The following is a 23,500-nucleotide window of genomic DNA, read 5'->3' on the forward strand; positions in this document are numbered from 1 at the left end:
CATATTTGGCATTGATAGAGAAGATTGACATTACGTGAAACAGATGGATATGATAAAAGCTTGCAGAAAAAAAATTTTGCTTTAATTTTTCAAATGAGGTAAAATTTCCCAAATTCTTTGACAGAGTCTACTGTCGGGCAGGAATAAGTGCTAGTCAAAATTATGCCATAGGGAGATTTGTTCTGCCTCTAAGCTGTCTACCAAAGGCTCTTGATTCACTTAAGCTTATTGTCTCTAGTAGGGGGGTCTTTGAGACTTGTCATTGCCATGAACTCCCAACCATCTCCCTCCTTTGTCTCTCTGAATACACAGGAATCAATACCTATAAAATTGATGAAGTATATTTAAATATTCATCATTGTCATGAAATAGATTTTACATTCCCTATTCATTAAATAAAACAGACCAAATTTCTGTGATGTCACTGTCAAATCCCCAAACTAATTTTGTTAGTTAGCTTTTTTATGCTTTTAATTTAATTTAAAATAATTTGCTTGTTAATATGCTTTTCATTTGACTTCTGTGTGGCTTTTTGGCCTTCACTTAAGATTTTGGGTGGATCATTGTCCCCACATATACAGTATCAAGGAGGAATGAGTGATCAAAAGTGTCAAAGGCTGCTGAGAAGTCGAGGAGGATGAGGGTTGAGGAAAGGCCATTGGATTTGGCAACTAAGAGATCAGTGGTAACTTTGGAGAGAGCTATTTCAATGGAATGAGTTTTTCTTTGATATCTTTGTTGATATTTGTATTTTATTTGTTCATTACTGTACCATAGTATTCTTCTGTTCCTTAGAGTATGGAATGCAGTAGTATTCCAGGTATTATCTTACTTTGAATTTAATTCCAGAGTTGTGTTTGGAACCCTAAACCTAACCCTAAAAAATTTCATTCTGTATACAAATAGGCCACTATAAAAGAGGACATTTCCCACAGAGTGAAGATACTAATTTTTCCATTTCATTCTAGTGTTCTTGGGAGTGACAGATCTTGAAGCAGACAGAATTCAGACAAATAGCTTGTGCGTGAAGTGGAAGCTTCACAGTCATGCCACTGCTTACAGGGTTGCCATAGAGAATCGCAGAGGTAAGATGATGACTTTGACAGGTGCTTTCCAGTCACCTGCTCAGTGCTCAATACTGTCCTTGATACTGTGGGGAGCAGGGGGATAGGATAGAAGGATACACAGGACACAGTCACAGCTCACCGCGATGTAGTACTGGGAGGTAAATTCTATTATTATACTTACTTTACCTGTGAATACACTGAAGCTCAGATAGGTTAATTGACTTACGCATGGTCACACAGCTAGTAAGTGCCTAAAACAGGATTTGAGCCCTAGTCTTTTGGACATCTAGTCTAGCACCCTGTCCATGATGCCATGTGGCTTCTCAGCAAACTCCTTCTCAGGGAGACCTGAATGCCATACAGTAAGATGTACTGGGGCTTACACCCCATCTCTCTGTCTGCTTTTTAGCTTTATATTTTTCTTGGCATCAAGCAGAGTAAGGATATTCCTTCTCTTCTTTAGTAATTCAAGTAACTACCTGCATATGTGATATGTGAGCTCATTTCCTCATGGGGGTTGTAGCTCTCAAGTAAGCATAAGGCTTATTTATTTTCTTTGCTCAATCATTCATAGAATCGATCTCCTTTTCCAAGGGACTAAAAACTCCTTGTACAGAAAAAGAAGTTTGTTATTATTAATATGATTAAGCAGAATAACAATGTCCTCCTCATTTAGTGTTTTGTAATTATAACATTCATCTGATCCTAACAATAATATGAAGGTGGCATTGAAAGTAATATTAGCTCCAATTTACAGATGAGGGAACTGAGGCTAAGTGAAGTAACTTGTCCAAGGTCTCAGAAATCGCAAGTGACTAGGCTGAGATTTGAGGCCGGGGGATCTGATTCCATGATTAATGTTCTTTCTATTGTATCACATTTGTTTAAAGTCTGCAGAGATTTCACTGAGGTATCAACAGAGTGAAAGAAACTTTTTTAAAGGACTTTCTTTCAAATTAGTGGATAAGCAGAAGGGGCTCTTCTGTCATTACCAATTGAAAGAATGTTGTGATGGACGTTCATAGTAAATAACAACAACAAGATGAAACATAAGTGTGTGTGTGTGTGTGTGTGTGTGTGTGTGTGCGCGCGCGCATATAGTACATATATACACACATATGCATATGCATACATACACACATACATGCATATATGTAGTTGTTGTTCAGTCATTTCAGTCATGTCCAACTGGTTGTGACCCCATTTGGGAAAGATACTGGAGTGATTTGCTGTATCCTTTTCCAGCTCATTTTCCAGATGAAGAAACTGAGGCAAATAGGGTTAAGTGACTTGCTCAGGGTCACCCATCTAGTAAATGTCTGAGGTCCGATTCGAATTCAGGTCTTCCTGACTCCAGGCCCAGTGCTGTATCCACCATAGCACTTAGCTGTCTATATGTATACATACCCATATACAGGAGTGCACACACACACACACACACACACACACACACACACACACACATGTATTTGTGTGTATGTGTGTGTATATATAGTGTATATGTATATATTATATATAAGTATATACTATATATACATTCTTCAGTATTTAAAGGTAGAAATGAAAGGAAATTGATTTATGTAGAAAGTCACCACCTTTAAAAAACAGTTTTACAAAATGGTTCAAAAGATGAATGAAACTAACTTTGCAAATACCATCAGTCAAATCTACAAGTACAAATCTCCTAGAATGTTAGCTTATCTGTGGATCAGTGATTGGGCCCTTTTGTGGACTATGTAACCAATGAACAGATAGCATTAATCTGGAAGCCTGAAACAAGCTGTTTGTGAAGCCAAGATCTCTGTTGGCAGGAACCGGAGCCCACACTTCCTTCTTATTTGGGAGTTACCCTCACTTGTACTTCCTCGGCCTAATGAGGGAGCAGCCAGAAATGTCTTCAGCGGATCCAAGGCAGTCTTGATTGAGTGAGAATGAGCAAAAAGCGCTGTTCATTTTCTCTTTAACATTTAATACATTAAAAGATTTTGTGATTCAATTAGGCCGCAGCTCATTCCCTCTGAAGCCCATTTCTTCATTATTGTGGCTAATCACCTCACTGGCAATCATTTCTTATCAGTAGCTTCAAGAAAAAAGGAGAAATGTATATTTGGACCTTTTGTGAGGGGAGTAGAGGTCAGATTGGGTGACTAGCTTTCAGATAGGATGTTTTCACTATGTTATTAACCCCACCCTTGAAAGTCTTCTGATGCCAGGAGCCCATTCTTCCACAGGAAGCTAAGACAGGATTACCAGCTGTTTAGAAGCAATGACATCACTCACCACCACTGAGCATATTTACAACAGGAAGACATTCGGTGATCTCTTGGCCTGGGGAGCCATCCTGGGCTGTGGTAGATCCCTTTGGGCCTTATCTTACTCAAGCCTCTGTTGCAGTTCTGTCTCCAGCCGTGCTACCACGTGAGCACCAACACCCCTCCTGCTCCCATCTTTTCCCAGCTTCTCACTTCCCAGTCCCCTTAATGTGCTGTTATCTTTCATTAGAATGTAAACCCCTTGAGGGCAGGGACTTCTTGCTTTTTTAATATATGTCCACAGCCTTTTTAGCATGTCTGGCCTCATAGTAAGCACTTAATAAATGTGAGCGCTCTCTCTCTCTCTCTCTCTCTCTCTCTCTCTCTCTCTCTCTCTCTCTCTCTCTCTGTCACTGTCTCTCTGTCTCTGTTTCTCATCCAGTCATGTATATTTTTAAGACAAAATAACAATGCCACTGGCAAACTCATCACTATCAGGCTGTGGCCAGAATGTCGGGCCGTAAGGCAGGAAGACTCCTCGAACTGAGTTCAAATCTGGCCTCAGACACTTAAGTCTACCTCAGTTCCTCATCTGTAGAATGAGCTGGAAAAGGAAATGGCAAACCATTCCAGTATCTTTGACAAGAAAACCCTAAATGGGGTCACAAACTGAAATGAAAAATTTTTGTGTGCCTGTTTATCTTAAAGTATTGCTCCCCGATCATTTGAGAGGTTTAAATTTGGTAGAGTGTCAGAGTGGATGGAGTCCTTTGCTGTAGAGTCAGGAACACTTGGGATCAAATAACGCCTCTGACCTATTGACTGTGGAACCTTGGACAAGTAATTTAATCTCCCAGTGTCCCCCTCCTTCCCCATTCTCTAAATTGAAATTGCAGAGCAGGTTCTATTAGTAGGAGGAAAGTCCTTACTGGAAGTTTCTCATACTAATGATTGCTTTTTTTAAGCACTTATAAAACTAAGTCTTTTTAAGAAAAAAAATGGTGCTATGCAAAAAATACCTTTATAGTCAAGCAAAAAGAGGTAGAATAAAAGTTCTTTTCAAGTGGGACAAAGTAACAGCCCAATTTGGGAAAAGCAGTGACATACTGGGTTCAAGATGGGGGCCGTCTCCAGTTGTCCTGATCTAGATCTTGCCACTGGAGCCAGATGGCTCTGAAGAAGAAAGGGAGGCTGGTGACTTCAATCCAATTCACTGGCAAGTCATGGCATCACCTCCCTGATATCATGGTCCTCTTGGAGAGCAAAGGACAAACAACAACAGGTTCAAGATAGGGGCTTCCTTTACTTTTGGTCCATTCTGGTTCAGACCCCAGAGACAAAGTGGAGTTGAGGGGCTCAGAGACCCCTACAAGACTAAGCTAATTATAAAGATGTTCTGCTCTGTTCTAGGAGCTATCTTTGAGATGGCTAATCATCAGGGATAGGGCATGGAATTATCCTACAACTTAATTCATTCCCAACTGATCCATCTGTGACAATTATTCCATCTTTCATGACTTGAGGATCTTCATTCAATGTCTGATTAGAGTACATGGCTATCCCGATTACCTTCTGGCATGGGCAGCTAGGTAGTACATCGGCTGAGTGTCAGGTCTGGAGTCAAGAAGACTCATCTTCCTGAGTTCAAATTCAGCACCAGATACTAGCTGTGTAACCCTGGGCAAGTCACTTAACTCTGTTTGACTCAGTTTCCTCATCTGTGAAATGAATTTCTGTTAGTATCTCTGCCAAGAAAACCTCAAATGGGGTCATGAAGGGTCAGACATGACTGAAACTATTGAACAACAATTAATGCAAGTTCTTTGGTATCATTCTATTTTTCTGGGATCAAGAGTCTGAAACTCATGTGAGAAGAACAGCTTCTTCCTGAGTCTAAACTTGTTGAGTAAATAATATTCAGAATGGAAGTCAGAGCAGTCAAGGAGGTGGAAGGCTAGACTTTAAAGCACAGAATTCCAGCAGCCCGCTTTCTCAGGCTCTCTATTATCAGTCCCCACAGATTGATTTTGGGGGTAATGACTTGAGCTGCTGTTACCAGTACTTTTTGGTGTATTACATTGGTAGCATCGTCATTTGTTACAACGGTTTAGATAATTTATTTGGTCTCAGCTCATAAAGAATAAAAGTATAAATGTATTCCAAAGATGGCATTTTTCCACCCCGACCTATGAAAAATGTCCCAAAAGGCAAACCATGGCTCCATTTGATGCAGTGTTTCTGGCACATGACACTGGAGAAATCCATCATAATTTGACCAATGACAATGTTTTGCTTTAAAGCAGAGCCAGTAGGCATGGGTCACATAGGCCAGAAACAACACGGCTGCTACACCCATTCTCGTAAACCTTTATTTGTCTTGGGTAGAATCCAAAAATCACTTCTCAATAATTTTACTGTATCAATCACAATTCACCAATATTGGAAAATATATTTGCGCTTGGTAAAAACCAAACAAAACCAACTCCTTTATTTTGTATTTTCAAGGATTATAAAGACAAGAATTAACCTAAATGAAAGGGCAAATAATATTACTAGGTACTCTAGAGATTCAGGATGTCTCCTCCTTAATCCCGTGAAGAGGAGACTCTAGAAGGAATCTCATAACATTTGACAGGGGAAAGAACACTGAATTTGGAGTGAGAGGACCTGAGTTCAAATACTGTCTTTTACACTTAATACCTGTGTGACCTTGTTGTTTTTCAGTGGTGTCAGTCCTGTCTGACTCTACATGACCCCATTTGGGGTTTTCTTGGCAAAGACACTAGAGTGGTTTGCCATTTCCTTGTCCAGCTCATTTTACAGATGAAGAAACTGAGGCAAACAGAGTTAAGCAACTTGCCCAGGGTCACATAGCTGATAAGTGTCTGAGGCTAGATTTGAACTTAGGTCTTCCTGACTCCAGGCCCCAGCACTTTATTCACTGTACTACCTAGCTGCCCTAGCTGTGGTTTATACAAGATCATAAAAAGCCCTATATCCTGTCCCATAGTCAGCACTTAATGCTCGTTGATCAGCTATTGACTGAACAGGTAGCAGGTCAGGATTTAAGCCTACTTCTTTTGTATCCAAAATCCAGTACTCTCCCCTCTGTGCTGTGCTAGGTTTTACCTACCTCATGAGGTTTTTTGGCCATAAAATAGGAAGAGGGCATATGAAATCATTCTAAAAATATAAAGGGCTAAAGACTTGATCTATAAATTCATTGGCTTTGGGAACTCCCTGGTGGGGAAACTTCCTCATTAAGGTGCAGATTGGCACCTTCTCTTCAACTTAAAGAGTTGCCTAGGCTTTGCAGAGCACTGAGAGAGGTTAAATGATTTGCTTGTGTCAGGACAGGATGTGAACTTGGGTCTTTCTGGCTCCAAGGCCTCTCTATCCGCTATGCATGCTGAATATGTTAATACAGTAGAAGGCACTGTGTAAATGTAAGGCATTATATCAAGAAGAATTTGGAAGGAATGAAAAATGCAGAAAATTTAAAGTACTCTGTAGGCATTCCAACAGGAATAATTAAAAAAAAAAAGAAAATAATTACTGACATTTAAAGAATACTTTACGGTTTATAAAGCTGCTTTCATACAATATCTCATTTGGTCCTTCACTGTGAGGCAGGCATGACAAATATTATTAGCCTCATTTTCTAGATCAACCAAATGGAGGATAGAGAACTTAAAGGTGTGCTGAGGATTACACAGAGGGGAAGTGATGGAGACAGGACCTGCACCTCATTCTCTTGACTCTGAATCCAGGGTACTAGGCAATGCAGATGTCAGGAGCCTCTCATGGATTCACATGAAAGCTAGAAGGTCTCCCTGCCAGGTAGTCTAGTAATCCGAGCAAAAAAGAAATCTACTGGGGGCAGGAGGTAGGGCAGGTTCCCACGACTTTGAGGCTTTATGAAACTACAGGCAACTGGTGCAGTGCATTGAGCGCTGGGCCTGAATTCAAATTGGCCTCAGACACTTACTGGCAGCGTGACCTTGGGCAAGTCACTTAACCTTGTTTGCCTCAGTTTCCTCCTCTGGAAAAATCAGCTGGAGAAGGAAATGGCAAACCACTCTAGTATCTCTGCCAAGAAAACACCAAATGAGGTCACAGAAGAATTGGATGGAACTGAAACAACTCAGCAACAACAAGGCAAATGGGAGGCCTGGGACTTGGAGTAAGGAAGACCTGAATTCAAATCCTGCCTTAGGTACTTACTAGCTGTGTAACCCTGGGCAAGTCATAACCTCTCTTAGCCTCAGTTTCCTTATCTGCAAAATGGAGATAGTAACAGCACCTGCCTCTCTGGGTTCTTGTGGGGGTCAAATGAGATAACACATGTAAAACACTTCGTAAACCTTGAAGTACTGTATCAACATTAGCTATTATTATTGACTCCATAGCTCCTGCAAGCCTACGATCAGCTTTGTAGGTAATAAAAAATACCCAGATTCCTGGTCTGTCCCATTCTGAGTTCTAATCTTCAGGCAGGGGCTTAAATAGGCATCAGCATAACCATCCTTTTGAGACTTGATTACAGGCCAAAATAATTATGTCTTTGGATATACTGGTGCAGTGTAAAGGGTATTAGATTGGGAGTCAGAGGACCTGGGTTCAAATCCCAACCATGCCTCTTACTACAAGGCAGTCTTTCTTTCTTGGTCTCCTGATCTGCAAAATGAGGGCCGCATCCTCGTGGGTCCCTTCGGGTTCCAGATCTACTGGTTGTGACATTGTTACATAAAAGAATTTGACTGAAACACTTTTCAGTTAAATTTCAGTGAAATTTGTTGCTTTAGTAGGTCATAGATTTAGAGCTCAAATGGACCTTAGAGACCAGCAAATTCAATCCTCTTATAGGTGAAGAGACCTAGGCCCAGAGAAATTAAGTATCTTGTCCTGGGTTACACAGCTAGTACATGTCTGAGGCAGGATTCAAACTCAGGTCTTCCTAACTTCAAATCTAGTGCTCCACCCGCTGTGCTACCTATGGATGCATCTATAAAAAAGAAGAGTATCACCTATAGGATTCATCTTAATGGTGCTAGCAACAACTACCCGAATTCTTATAACAATTTAAGATTGATGAAGCACTTTTGTCAGAACAGCTTTGTTGTGCAGGTTCTGTTAGTATCATTGTTCTCATTTTGTATGTGAGGAAACTAAGGCCCTAGTAGGTGAAATGACTTGTCCAAGGTCACACAGGTCATAGCAAGTGGTCCACAGGTCTCTGATTCCATTGTTCTATTCAGGCTGGTAGGAATTCCTGGGAATTTTCATCATATTGGGACAAATTCTCCCACCCCTCTGTGTTAACATATAGAAGATTGTTCCACCTCTGACCTTGATGTCCTGGCTCTTTAAAGCCCAACTAAAACCCCACCTTCTACTGGAAGCCTTCTTTAACTAGTTCTAGTGCCTTCTTTCTGTTAATTATCTCCTCTTTATCCTGTATGTAATTTGTTTGTACATATCTGCTTATTTTCTCTCCCTTTAGATTGTGAACTCCTTGAGGGCAGCAATTGTCTTTTGCCTAGTTTTTGTATCCACAGTGCTTAGCACGCCGAGCATATAGTAGGCACTTAATAAATCTTTATTGACTAACTGACTGACCTGAGGCTAACTTCAGGTATGTCCTACTCTTGATTCTACTAACATCCACACTTACACAATGGTTAAATTGGCGATCCAAAATGACTCTTTGGTCAACAGAGGCATCGCTTCCAGATTCCTCTAATTGTAAACTTCCTTAGGATTAGGGAATAGTCAGGGATTCATTGGAAGAGAGAATTCCTGGATGAGGAAAGTCCTGCTGCCAATCCAGGTCAGCACCTTCTCTTTGACTTAAGGCCTTCTACAGATGCCCAAGGCGCTTAGAAGTGACTTGCTCAGCGTCACACAGTCATTATATGTCAGAGGCAAGACTTGAACCTAGAATTTTCTGGCTTTAAAGCCAGAGGCTAGGCCTCAATCCAACAAGCCACCCTGCCTCTGTCAACTGACTTATGTATTTAAACTATGATTCAGTTTGTTGAAGCTCTGTCTACATGCTACCCTTCCACAACTTATCTGAAAACTTTGATGGAGTCACCACAGGCCATGTATATAGAAAGTCCAATGGCAAATGACCTCACTATGTATTTTTCTTTTCTTTTTTTTCATCACAGATGGGAAGAAGCAAGAAACTACCGTGAGTGGAGGAACATCTAGCCATTGCTTCTATGGACTTATGCCTGATGCAGAGCATAAAATTAGTGTTTATACACAGCTTCAAGAGATAACAGGACCTAGTGTAAGCGTAGTAGAAAAAACACGTAAGTGAACTGTGCATTCTCTCTAATAGATTCTCATAGATTCGTAGATTGGCATTTGGGATGGGGTAGGCTGGCTGGCTCATAAATCAAGTTCCAGTCTCTTCTCCAGTCATGAAGTTCACTGCAGGTCCTCCACTGGTCCTCAGTACTGTGATTTATTTTTTCCACCCTTGGTACATGCTTCATAGGGGCCTAGATATCAGTTCATAGGTTAACAAAGTCCCAGCTACAATGACTTATATTGTAATCAGAATCCATAAAGAAACATTTGTGGTATGTGGCAAGAGGAATAGGGCATAATAACTAGGTCCTGACATTAAAACAGTGGCATATTACCAGTGCCATGGGGGTGGGAATGAAGCCAATCAGCTCCCATTCATTGACCCTCTGAGGAGTTATTGCTAGCTTAAAAAGCTTTCCCATTTTTTCCAACTTGGCTGTAGATCTGATGTGCCGAAGGGGAACACACACAATTAAAAGAAGGCATTTTACATTGTCCATTATTTGAAGATTTCTGAAGACCAGGGAGAGTGCTAGCTTAATGAAGTGGCATATATTGGAGCCCACTAGCTTTCTCTTGATTTAAAGTCTGAATACGTAGAACATTCCTTCATTTTAATAACTGTCCTGGGGGTAACCCTGATTTACACAGCTACTCACAGCTAGGAATCTCTATGGAGGCGAGGAATTTGAACGCTGTATTCTTATCTTTATGTGTGAGTTGTTGCTTGTGCCTGCATCTTTTAAGTCTCATTGGTTGAGATAGAAAAAGCCATCAATAATGTCACTTTCCTTAAAAAAGAAGAGACAGCTGTTTAGGAAAGAGACTCAAAAGTTTGAGAGTCATAGACATTCAGAACCGGATGATCTCTTAGAATCTTAGGACTTTAGAAGCTACTTAGCCCAATTTCATATTCAGGGGAAACTTTCTTCTATAACATTCCTCATAATTATTCAGTCTGTGAGTTGTATGCATTAGAAAGTTCATGAATTACACCGAAATTTATCTTATTGCAACTTTTAACCCGTAGACTTTTGCCCAGCCTTGGGGACCAATGCAAAGCAAATCTCTTCCCTCATTTACACACCGCTTCTACAAATCTTAGAAGACAATTCTGTATATATATGGTGAACAGCTCCTATTGAGCCCCATCTAGTTCCTAATGGCTCATTTTCACTCAGTAGCTGTGTGCTTGGCAAACAAGGACGTTGTTTTGGCTACTTTGGCAGACTTCAAAACTGTAAGGAACCTATCTGACAATTTCACTTGAGTTTTGCTCTTGCTTTAAAGATAAAACATTAGCAATGTCTTAGTTTTTCACATTTTTATTGTGATTGTGTATTAATGTGGGAGAAGGGTTGATAATGATTATCAACTTACCACTTCTTCCAAAGATTTTATAAGAATCAAATGCAGTGTCTTTGAGAGGAGCTGTAATGACTTTTAGGAAACTTGCAAAAATTTATTACGCTAAAAATCCACATGAATGCATTTCCTTATTGCTATTGGTTTAATAGTTAAACATCATAGAATTGGGCGGAACATTAGAGACCAACCTAATATAGGCATTCCTTTCATAGTTCAATGAAAGTTGATATTGAAACTTAAACACTTTTAATGCTTTTTTCTTTTCTTTTTAAAATTGTTAACATTTCTATTTGAAGTTTTGAGTTTCAAATTCTGTCCCTCTCTCCCCTCCCCCCTTGCTGAGATGGTAAGCAATCAGACATAGGTTATACATGTGCGATCATGCAATCAAGCAAAACATTTCCGTATTAGTCATTTTGTACAAGACTCAAATAAAAAAATGAAAGAGAGAGTGAAAAATAGCATGCTTCAGTCTGTATTCAATCAGTATCAGTTCTTGCTCTGGAGGCAGATAATATGCTTCATCATTCGTCCTTCGGGATTATCTTGGATCATTGTATTGCTGAAAATAGCGAAGTCATTCACAGTTCTTCATCGAACAATATTGCTGCTACTTTGTACAGTCAATGTTCCTTTTGAAATACAGCCTTCAGAATTTAACCCAGTACTACAGAGTTTTTAGATGAGCTTGGAGTATGGTCATGCTCTTTCCTCCCTCAGTCTGGATTCTGATGATGCCTAATTCAGTAGTATTGGAAGAAGAAGTTCAGTTGAACAAGAATTGATATTCTGTTGTTGATTATGTAGACAGAAGTTGAGCTTCTGCCTTCTTCTGTGTTTGGATTTGGCCAGTAACTAGAATAGAAATGTACTTTTTCCAGAACTATTACACTAAATGAATGTTACAACCACGTTAGAGCTGACGGTTTCATTAAATTTGCTCCAGGTGGCTAAACGGAATTATCTGAAAATGGCACCCAGGGTTTCTCTCTTCAGATGAGGAAATAGATGAGCCAATTCCCACAAATTGTTGTTGGTTTCTGTAGTCATAAAATCCTAAGGAAGAACAGATGGATGTTGTTGTCAAAATAATTGAAGCTCACCCCCCGTCCCCCAAAAAATTATTGCTTCTTTAATGATATTGTCTCTTTTGGCTCTTTTTAATTTTCTCAAATTTCCAGGACCAATTCCAACTCTACCACCTGCAACAACCACACCTCTTCCAACCATTCCTCCAGCAAAGGAAGGTAAAATAATAATAAAATATACTTGTAGCTTTGAATTTTTGTCATTTCATTTGATTAGTTAAAAGCTTAAGTGGGTAGTCAAAGGCATCCTTTGTGTTAACTATTTTACTATGATTATTGTTAAATTATTGATATAATCTATTGAGCAAATGAAATATAATATTAATGAACTACATTCTACATTAATTCCATATTATATGATGCACAAATGTATTGTTTCAATATATCATATGTAATAATAAGGATGTGTTGCACTTCACTGAGTTAGTATCAAAGCAACTGCATAAAGCCACAGTTCTTGTCCTGAAAGAGAATTATCTATTATAAATAGACCATTTTCATTCAATATGTTCAGTAAAGAACCAAAGTAATGAATGTTTCTGCCAGGGGAGAAAAAATTAGGAAGTTTATGAATAAACATTTACAGTTTTGTTGTAAGGTTGTAATTTGTGCTGGTGAAAGGCATTCTCCAACCAGTGAAGTCATTCTATGTGTCAGTCACTGGACTAAGAGCTGGGGATATATAGAAAGGCAAAAGGCAGTCCCAGCCCAAAAGGAGTCCATAATCTAGTGGGAGATGGGGAGAAATATAACATGCAAATAACTATATACTAACAATCTTTATAGGAGAAAGGCACTAGAATTAAACGGGCTTAGGAATGGATTCCTGTAAGAGGTGGGATTTTAGCTGGGACTTGAAGGAAGCCAGGAAAGCCAGGAGGTAGAGGTGAACAGAGAGAACATTCCATGAATGAGGGACAACCAGTGGAAATGCCAGAGTTGGGAGATGGAGCATCTTGTTTGAGAAATAGCACGGAGATCAGCGTCACTAGATCGAAGCGTATGTGAGTGGTGGGGGGAAGCTTAAGCTATAAGGAGGTTGGAAAGGTGTGTGTTTGGGGGAGGGGGAGTGGACTAGGTTTTAAAGAGCTTTGAATGCCAAATAGGATTTTATATTTGATCCTGGAGGCAATAGGGAGCCCCTGGAGTTCATGGTTGAATCTACTCTTTAGGAAAATCATTTTGATGACTGAGTGGAGGATAGAATGGAATGGGAAGAGCTTTGTGACAGGCAGACCAACCAGCAGGCTATTGCAATATCTCAGATCTGAGATGAGGGTCTATACCATGGTGGTGACGGTAGCAGAGAAGAGAAGTGGGTATGTTTGAAAGGTGTTAAAAAATATAAAATCAACAGGATTTGGCAACAAATTGGATATAAGGGTAAGAGATAGTGAGTAGCAAAGGATGACAGATAGGTTGCGAGCCAGGATGCAGGGAGGGTGGTGTTGCCTTTATCAGTGATAGGGAAGTTTGAAATAGTGGAAAAGATATTGAGTTCAGTTTTGGATGTGTTGAATGTATGATGCCTATGGGACATCTAGTTGGAGATAGGAGACTGAAGCCTAGAAGAGAGGTTAAGGCTGGATAAGAGGGTTTGAGAATCATCAGCATAGAGGTGATTGAATTCATAGAAGCTGATGAGGTCACCAAGTGAAATAGAAGAGAAAAGTGGGAAAGGTGGGAAAGGAGAGGCGAGAAGGGGTCAAGATTGCCTTGTTCATAACCCTGACACCTTAACTTCCTACCTCACAATCTGCTCCTAAAACAACTAAAAAAGAGCCCAGAAATTCATGCTACATTGCAAAAAACACAATCTGATTTTGTAGCTTTTCTTCACAGTGCTTTGTGCTAGGATATTGCTGCCCAAAAGCAGCTTAATGACCCAAGTCCCTGGCCTACCTACCTTCTATTCAGGCTTTCTCATACCAGGTTTCAATGTATAGCCAGAGTTACACTTGCACCTGTATGTACAGACTCAGTTACTCTCTTATTCTCTTAAAACACTCTGACCATAAACTCATTCTCCATTTACACTATTATTTTCTCAGTTTTAGTATGTCTCCAATATATTCCTAGAAAATCTCTCCTCCTAAGTTCCTTTGACCCCCACTCCAAGGTTATGCTTTTTACCTCCTCACTTAGCTAAAATCAGTGGGGATCAGAGCTTTTATAGGAGCTAATGGATACTTGGAGGATAGCTGGGAAAGAGTATTCATGGAGCAGAATAAAAATGAATTTTCACACCATTCCTTCTACCTTCCTTCTATCTAATAACGTATAATGATCAAGACCTTAAGACAAAGGTTCATCACCTGGGCTCCATGGTCCTCCAAGAGGCCTGTGGATAAATTTTGAAGGGTTCATGAAATTGGATGGAAAAAATAGGTCCTTTTTTTAAAAACTAACTTCTACCTAAAATTTAGAGTTTCCTTAAATTATAAATTTTAAAAATTATTCTGAGGTATCAGTAGGCTCTACCAGACTGACAGAAGGGGTCCATGACACAAAAATGATTAAGACCCTCTGCCTTAAGAGAGACATAAATAGACAATTTCTTGTCCAGTTAAATGTTTCAGCGAGCTTGAAGAGACATCTTCAGGTTTTGATGCCTAGAGTAGTTGAATGTCATCTCTGATTCTTAAACAATTCTTGTTCTCCAGTTTGTAAGGCTGCCAAGGCAGACCTAGTGTTCATGGTGGATGGATCCTGGAGCATCGGAGATGACAATTTCAATAAGATCATTAAATTTCTATATAATACTGTTGGTGCCCTGGACAAGATTGGAGTGGATGGAACTCAAGTAAGTCTCACCAGTCAATTATACAGTCTATCATTTTGTAAAACTAATGCCTGTGAAAATGCAGTGATGAAACTGCTTTTTTTTTGTCTTCTGTCATTGTTTTGAGAACACACAAAAGCCTAAAGTGTACCAGAAATAAAGGCAAGTGGTAGAAAATGGACCTACAGTGACATAAATGTGTCTGTAACATCCCCCTGATTGGCCTTCCCAGATTTCAGTGCTGTGTAATGTAGAGAACAAAGAGATGAAAGCCACATCTCTATGATGATAGGCGCCAATGAAGAGTGTAGAATTTGGCAAGTGTGTGTGTGTATGTGTAGATGTATACATATATATATATATATATATATATATGTATACATCTACACATACATACACACACACATATACATATGTAAATCTACATATCGATATACATACATATATGTATATATAACACATATTTATACAAACATATGGTTTATGTATAAAGATATATACACATTTAAAATATACATATCTATATGGATATATGAATATAGATATATAGATATGTCTCATGTGATGAATGATCCAATCCATTCTATTTCACATGATAGTTTTAAAAAGTTAAAAAACTGACTTGGATAAAAAATGGTTGATTTGATGACTACATAAAAATATAGTGTCAGTAAAAATATAGTGCCAGGGTACATGAGTTTGCAATTTAAAAATTTTTTTCTTTTCTTCCCTCACTACTTTCTTAAAATTTATGCAATCTCAAATACCAAAGTGAAATCTAATGAGTTAGAGGCCCAACGTGGCATGGAACTGGGAATATGGTGGCCTGGGCTTTTCTCAGCTCAAACTTTCTGACTTTTCTCAAGTTATATGACCTCTTTATACCATGGTTTTCTGATCTATAAAATAAGGTTCTATCATATGGAGGTTTTCTTTTCCTCCATATTTTTTCATATGGCAGTTGTAAGAATGAACTTCTTATCTCCATAGACTATTTGCAGGAGAGGAAAGTAGTTTTCAATTTGTTCTCAATTTTGACCTCTACTCTATAACCTGTATTATGTAAAATACCAGTTAAATTTATGAGATAAATTAAGTAAAAAGTAAAGACTTATTGACCCTTGAAAAATGTTAACTAGTCTGAAGTGAAGTTTATGCCTTCTATCCTCAGGTGTCTATTGTTCAGTTCACTGATGACCCCAGAACAGAATTTAAACTAAATACATATAAAACCAAGGACACTCTTCTTGAGGGGATTAAGAATCTTTCTTACAAAGGAGGAAATACAAAAACAGGTAAGGAGAAGCCCCAAAGAATGAATGATTATTACTTAATTACTGAAAACATATTTTTGAAGTCCATTTGTTATTATTGACGTCCACTTATTCAGGGAAGTTTCACTGGAAATTTCAGGGTTTTTTGGTAGTTTTAATGAGGGTCATTCTGAAATTGAGCCCTTTACTTTTTAAACTCTTTCAGGGAAAGCACTTAAGCATGTTCGAGATGCCTTGTTTACTGCCGAAGCAGGAACAAGAAGAGGCATACCCAAAGTTATCGTGGTCATTACTGATGGGCGATCTCAGGATGATGTAAATAAAATTTCCAGGGAGTTGCAACTAGAAGGTAATTATATATATAATGATAGCAGAAATAATTCAACTTCATAAATACTAATTAAGCAACAACTGTATGCAGAACCCTGTGTTGCCTGCTGAGAGAGATATTAAACTTAAGAGGAGACATGCTCCCTGCCCTCATGGAGTTTATAGTCTAGTGCAGGAGTGGGGAACTCTTGGCCTTGAGGCTACATGTGGCCCTCTAGGTCCTCAAGTGAGGCCCTTTGACTGAATCCAAGTTTTATAGAACGAGTACTTTTATTAAGGGGATTTGTTCTGTGAAGTTTGGATTCAGTCAAAGGGCTGCACTTGAGGACCTAGAGGGCCACATGTGGCCTCAAGGTCGAAGGTTCCCCACCCCTGGTCTAATAGAATAATATGATACACACACATACACACACACACACACACACACACACATACATACATACACACATACACATGAATAACCATAATGCAAAGTGATATATAAGAAATTCAGGGGGCACCTAGGTGGCGCAGTGGATAGAGCACTGACCCTGAAGTCAGGAGGACCTGAGTTCAAATGCAGCCTCAGACCAAACACTTGACAATTACTAGCTATGTGACCCTGGGCAAATCACTTAACCCCAATTGCCTAGAAGCAAACAAAAACAAAAACAAACAAACAAAAACAGAAATTCAGAAGATAGGTACAAGCCAAGGGCTCCATAGGAGAAAGATCATTTCTGATTTGGACAAGAGGAGGGGCAGGTGGAGGAAAGGCTTTATGGACAATGTGGAATTTGAGTTGGACCTTAAAGGACTTCAACAAGTGAAAATCAGAAGAAGGGTTAGGGTATTTTTAAGAGCAGAGAAGAACATGTGAAAAGACATGGAAATAGTCCAGAATGAGATATGTACAGAGGTTGGCAGACAGTACTATTTGGTTAGAGTATAGTATATATAGAGGTGAATAGTATGAGATAAAGCTGGACAGTTAGGTGGTATCACATTATGGAGAACCTTGAATGCTGTGTTAAGAACTTTGACATTTATAGGCAGTTGGGATTCAATGAAAGGTCATAGAGGAGTGATATGATCAAAAAGTATATATGATGGGGCAGGTATGTGGCCCAGTGGATAGAGCACTGGCCCTGGAGTCAGGAGGACCTGAGTTCAAATCCGGCCTCAGACACTTGACACTTACTAGCTGTGTGACCCTGGGCAAGTCACTTAACCCCATTGCCTAGCAAAAACAAAACAAATCAAAACCCAAAAATATGTATGATGAAGACTATCTTGGCAAGAATATGGACCAGGCCAGTAAGGTGTGTGGGAGAAAGTAGAGGCAGGTTAAAGATTATTACACCCCCTTTTTTGTTTTTCTTTGCATAGGAAAATGTTCTTGTTGATGTTTACTGAATTCATAAGAAAGAAAAATTTAAAATAAAAGGAACAATAAAAAAAGATAATCATAAAGGATAATAAAAGTAATAATGGTAAATGATAGTGAAAACCCAGAATAGGGTAGTGAAGAAGGCACAGATGCAAAAGAGGTTTCAAAGGGAGAAATGACCAGATTTGCCAGTTCATTCGATTTGAAAGTTGCTGTTGTTTGTCCTTCATTCTTGAAGAGGACCATGACATTGGGGAGGTGATGCCATGCCGTGCAAGTGAATTGGATATAGGTGAGGGAGAGCTGTGCCAAGTCAGCAGCCTCACTTTCTCCTCTGGAGCCATCTGGGCAACTGGAGATGGCCCTGGATGCAGTGGGAGACCTTGACCTTTTTAACAGGTCTCAGTTTGACTGAGGCAATGCCCATTCAGTGATTAAGGCTAGGTAAGAACTGAGGCAGAGGATGGCCTCTTTTACCTAGTCGGAAAAAGAAAAAGTCAATCTGGAAGGGGAAGACCCTCTGTGTTTCTGGCCAAAACAGAAACAACTGCTATTTACATTCACTCCGAGCCAATCAGGGCCTGGGACCTATTGTGGGCCAATCAATGAGGGCCAGAGTGATTTGAAGGTAAGGAAGAGGAAAAATCAAGCACCGAGCTTTCTAATGTCAATGATTGGCTGAATGGTGGAATCTCTAACTAAAATAACTTTTCATTGTGTCCTAAATCCAAACTCACATGAAATATATATGTAAATATTTTGTATATTATTAAATTATTTTTACTATCCACTTTTCCCCTCTCTTATTAACTTCAGCAGTCTGCCATATATGATTCACATAGGGCCCCCCAAGGTTATTTCCTCAATTTGTATACATACTATTATGGGTGGTGGTACAGGCTAACCTCTGGTGTGGGTATGGATGAAATGATGGGGGCAAGATTTGAATCCAGGTCATTTGAAGGAAGCCAAGTCTTGTTTTGCTTTGTGTTTTACACTCCACTTCCAACTAATCAGAAATTAGGACATCATTAGCTCAAAGCAAAGGCCTTTACAGCACCAAGAATAGTAGCAAAAGCATGAGTGTATAAATATGATGGTTTCTGTACTAGTAGAGAGGCAAAGGGAATGGTATGTGTCCCAGGCAACGTTTCAGTGCTCTGAGGTCTTTTTCTCTTTAGAGGGTGTTCTCACACTGCTCCTCCTGGGCATGGTGTCCCTTTTTTTGGGGCAGGATGCTCAGCTAGGCTCTCTCTCTACAACTCAGTTCCTCATGGCTGGGGCCAACTCTCAACTCATAAAGTCCCTCCTGTCCTATGCTTGATTCATTGGGTCTACTTCTTGCAAAGCATAATATGTCTAATAGGACCAGTGGCTCCACTGTAGAATGTCATTGCCTTTGTGGGGGAGAGAAGGAGGAAGGAAACCTCCACTCCTGCCCATAAGAGTCAAGGAGCACTTTCCATTTGTGGACTTGGTTCTTTTTCCATGGATGGTCTTCTCCAGACTGCCATGGCTCATGTCACTCAACCAACTTCTTCAACTGACTCTTCAGTGTCTCAATTTTTAAAGGGTTTTCAGGGTTATGAATGAGCTTGAATTAGTCAATAGCTAATTCCATCAATTTTGATAAAAGAACTTCACACAGTGGATTAGAAAGTTAAGCCCTTGGTTACTCTTGTCTTCAGTGATTTTATCTGCTGGGCTGCAGGGAAATAAATTGATCTGGGGTATCCTGATCAACTACCCCCAATGCCACTCTGGCTGCACAAAGGAAATACAATTTCAGCTCTCCTTGGGTAATAAGTCTAGTTCTCTCTGATTGTTCTATAATCTGTCATATATTACTTGTGCCTCATTTTCCATTTCTTTTTTGTTTGGTTGGTTATTTTTGAGGGAATTGGGTTAAGTGATTTGCCCAGGGTCACACAACTAGTAAGTGTCTGAGGTTGGATTTGAACTCAGGTCCTCCTGACTCCAGGGCTGGTTCTCCATCCACTGCGCCACCTTGCTGCCCCTCTAATTTTCTATTTCTGAAAAATGGAGAAACTAAATTCCCTTCCAGTTCTAAGATTCTGTGACTCTACTATCTTTATCCTAGGAGTCTTCTGATATTAAAATGTACAAATATGAAATTGATATTTATTTGTTTGTTTATCCAGACCTGTGATTGTATTATTGTGGAAACACCTTCCAATGATACCAATAGGCAACTAGTTTGTAACTTGCGGTTTTAGAGACCTATCTGGGACACTGAAACTTTAAGTGGCCTCTTCGTGGTTGCACTGTTAGTACTTGTCAGGGGTAGAATCTTAACTCAGATTTCACTGATGCCAGGGCAGGTCTTCCGCCCACTCTGCAGCACTACTTCTCAGTCACTATATAAATTTGAAATATTAAATTATGTATTTGTGAGCATTATATTGTGTGTCGCTATTTTCAAGCTCCTTAAAACAAAGAGTAGTGATAATGAAATAATGATTATGTTTTCAAATTGATACATAAATTATGATGAATTATAATAAATATTTTGTCCCACTTCCTTCTAGTTATATATTTTAAACTTTGGGCCAAAGACAAGAAAATTGTAGGTGTTATGACCTTAGTGGTCATATAATCCAACTCTTCCATTTTATAATAAAGGAAATTAAAGCACAATTGCTTGCCTAAGGTCACACAAGTAGTATGACAATCCTATCTGATTCTAGGATCAGAGCTTTAGAGCTGGAAAAAACCTTAGAAGATATCTAGCTCATCCTTCCCTCGTTTTACAAATGAAGAAACTGATGCCCAGAGAGATTAAGCAACTTGCCCAAAGTCACACAGGTGGTGAGGGATGGAAGCAGGATTCAAACCCAGGTCATTTGACTCCAAATCTAGTGCTCTTAAACAAAGACAAGACAAGTCTTGTTTTGCTTGTATTTTCCGCTCCTCTTCAGACTAATCAGAAATCTGGTCTCTTTCTTCCACAGGCATCAGCGTTTTTGCGATTGGTGTGGCCGATGCAGATTATGCAGAACTGGTTAGCATTGGCAGCCAGCCCAGCTCGAGACACGTCTTCTTTGTGGATGACTTTGATGCCTTTAAGAAAATTGAAGATGAGCTGATTACTTTTGTCTGTGAAACCGCGTCTGCAAGTTAGTTCTTTGAATCTGCGGCCACTTATTCATTGGGTACTTACAGGCTGAAGCAGTTAATCCTTGTTAAATAATGAATCCCATACTGATTTCAGGAAGAACTGTCAACTTGACAAAGGCTTTCATAATATCTTTCATCGCAGATGTTACTTTTTGTAGAAAAATAGCACATGGAGTTTTACTGTATTTTTGTTCTTCCCATTTGGAGGTTTTAGGTTGATAAAGGCTTTTCCTAATCAAATGGGTGTTAAAGACCAGCTTGATTTAAAATAGCTGCTATAAATACTTTTCAGAAAAATACCAGCACGTTTCTTTCTCCTCATGCCCATAATGGCCCATTTATTCTAATGAGCATCAGACTTGCGCACACATAGAAATTATTTAACTTCTTTTCCAGGTTAGGAGTGAGGGGAAATTAGAAGTGGGGAAAGTACATTTGGAAATATCTCTGAGCAACCTTCCTTTTTTTTTTTTTCAGCTTGCCCTCTGGTCAATAAGGATGGTAACAGTCTTGCAGGTACAGTACTACAGGCAGTGCCATTTTGCAAATGCTAGAGGATAAAATGAATCCTGTCTCATGTCCATTTATTTCACTGAAGCTCATTCATTTTACTTGTTAAGAGCACAGCTCTAATCTGGAGATGTGTTCTCTTCTCTGTTATTGTCCATTCGATTCAACTCTGACCTTTTCAAAATGTTATGCTTTTCAGGATTTAAAATGATGGAACTATTTGGTTTGGTTGAAAAGGATTTTTCAGCAGTGGAAGGGGTTTCTATGGGACCTGGCACTTTCAACGTGTATCCATGTTACCAGCTACATAAAGATGCTCTGGTTTCCCAGCCTACCAAGTATGTTCATTTTAACTTCAGCATATCAAAGTCATTGTTCTTTCAGATCTCATGCTATCATTGTCATGATGTGCTTGGGAACATTCTTAGTAGAATGATATCAAATAAAATTGCAACACCAAGAAAATGTGTAACTTGTTCATTCCTTTGGAGAATAAGCTCTCAAAAGTTTACTCAGAGCCTCCATATGCCAAATGTGTGTCTGTTTTTCCTCATTTTCCCTGTTAAGTTGTTTATATAATGTTCCATAAACATTTTCTGTATATTAAAAAAATAGAGTATAACCATACCAAAGTTTAAAAAAGAGGGAAAAAAAGTGTGTGTATATTTAGGCTATTAGGTGGTACAGTAGGGAGAGTGCTGGATTTAGCAGCACTTGAATTTGAATCCAGCTTCAGACACTTACCAGCTTTGTGACCCTGGGCAAGTCACTTAACTTTTCTTAGCATCACTTTCCTCAACCTATCTGACTGGAGATATCAAGTTGTGAGAATCACAACTTGTGAGAATCATGTTAGCTATTATTATAAAAAATAGAGTAGTGTCCCCTCTTCAAACTCTTCCTATCTTAGTGGTTTCTTTGCTATTGCTTTCAAATATTCCTAGGTGTCTCCCATGCTTTTAAAAAAATCCTCACTAAACCTTGCCATCTCTCTAGTTGTGAGCCTGTATCTCTCCTCTTCTTCTCATCCAAACTACTAAATCCATTGTTTCCACCTCCTCTCCTCTCTGTCTTTTCTACACCCTATTTAATCTGTCTCTTATACATTACTTCCCTTCATGCATTCTATAGTTTATCTATAGTGATGTAGTTACTATTTCTTTCCTGTCTCTGTGTCTTAGCATGAGTATCACCCCTTCCCCTTCAAATCATTGGCTTTCTTGAAGACAGTCCAAACACCATGTTCTGCATGAGGCTTTCCCTGACCTTCTTGTTGCTGGCACCTTCCCCACCAAAGTTACCTTGTATTTGCTTTGAATATGTCTTGTGTATAACTATAACTGTAACTATATATATGTGTGTGTGTGTGTGTGTGTATATATGTATATATATATGTATAAGTGTGTATGTATCTACATAGTTACATGTTCTCTTCCCCATTAGAATGTAAGCTCTTTGGGTAAAAGAACTTTTCACTTCTGTCTTTGTATTCCCAGCTCTACCATAGTGCATGGCACATAAAAAGTATTTGATAAAGATTTGAATGACTAATTCATTAGCTCAAATTGGAATGGGATAAAAACAGTTTTTTCAGACGTATGAAAATACAATTCCATCTAAAAAAATATACATTTGAGATCAGTGTTTCATTACAGTGATTTACAGGGACCATCCATATTCTTTTGTTGTGCTCTCATGATAAGTGTTGCTGGAAATAAATAAGCTATTAGCTTGGGCTTAAAATCATTTTTGGTTGTTTGAAGATTTTTATTCTCTTCGCATTTATTATGTCATTTAATCTGTAGGACCTGTTTTCATGTTGACATCTCAAGTAATTATCAAAGAGCATCCTCTTTCCAGAAGTTAATATGTTAACTAATAGAGGTGATAGTTGTAGCAGGTATTTGAATAATATTGCTCTGAGAAATCTGAGTCCTAGTATCTTAGAGTTGGAAGGATTACAGGATCATAGAATCGTAGATGTAGTGTTGGAAGGTCATG

At 39.1% G+C, this 23,500-nt stretch overlaps 1 protein-coding gene across 2 annotated transcripts in view; it reads left to right on the top strand.

Moving 5' to 3' along the window:
- The window catches only part of COL14A1 (collagen type XIV alpha 1 chain), a 246,208-nt gene that overhangs the window by 127,030 nt on the left and 95,678 nt on the right, over positions 1-23,500 (top strand). For both annotated transcript variants that reach the window (XM_020964970.2, XM_020964971.2), the window contains 9 exons: positions 969-1,085; positions 9,493-9,639; positions 12,190-12,255; positions 14,760-14,899; positions 16,050-16,173; positions 16,358-16,501; positions 20,824-20,988; positions 21,467-21,505; positions 21,699-21,837. In XM_020964970.2, the coding sequence (XP_020820629.1) occupies positions 969-1,085; positions 9,493-9,639; positions 12,190-12,255; positions 14,760-14,899; positions 16,050-16,173; positions 16,358-16,501; positions 20,824-20,988; positions 21,467-21,505; positions 21,699-21,837 (1,081 nt within the window). The remainder of the gene's footprint in view (positions 1-968; positions 1,086-9,492; positions 9,640-12,189; positions 12,256-14,759; positions 14,900-16,049; positions 16,174-16,357; positions 16,502-20,823; positions 20,989-21,466; positions 21,506-21,698; positions 21,838-23,500) is intronic.

The sequence above is a fragment of the Phascolarctos cinereus genome, unplaced genomic scaffold (genome assembly GCF_003287225.1).
Source record: "Phascolarctos cinereus isolate Bilbo 61053 unplaced genomic scaffold, phaCin_HiC Scaffold_4;HRSCAF=312, whole genome shotgun sequence".
Lineage (NCBI taxonomy): Eukaryota > Metazoa > Chordata > Mammalia > Diprotodontia > Phascolarctidae > Phascolarctos > Phascolarctos cinereus.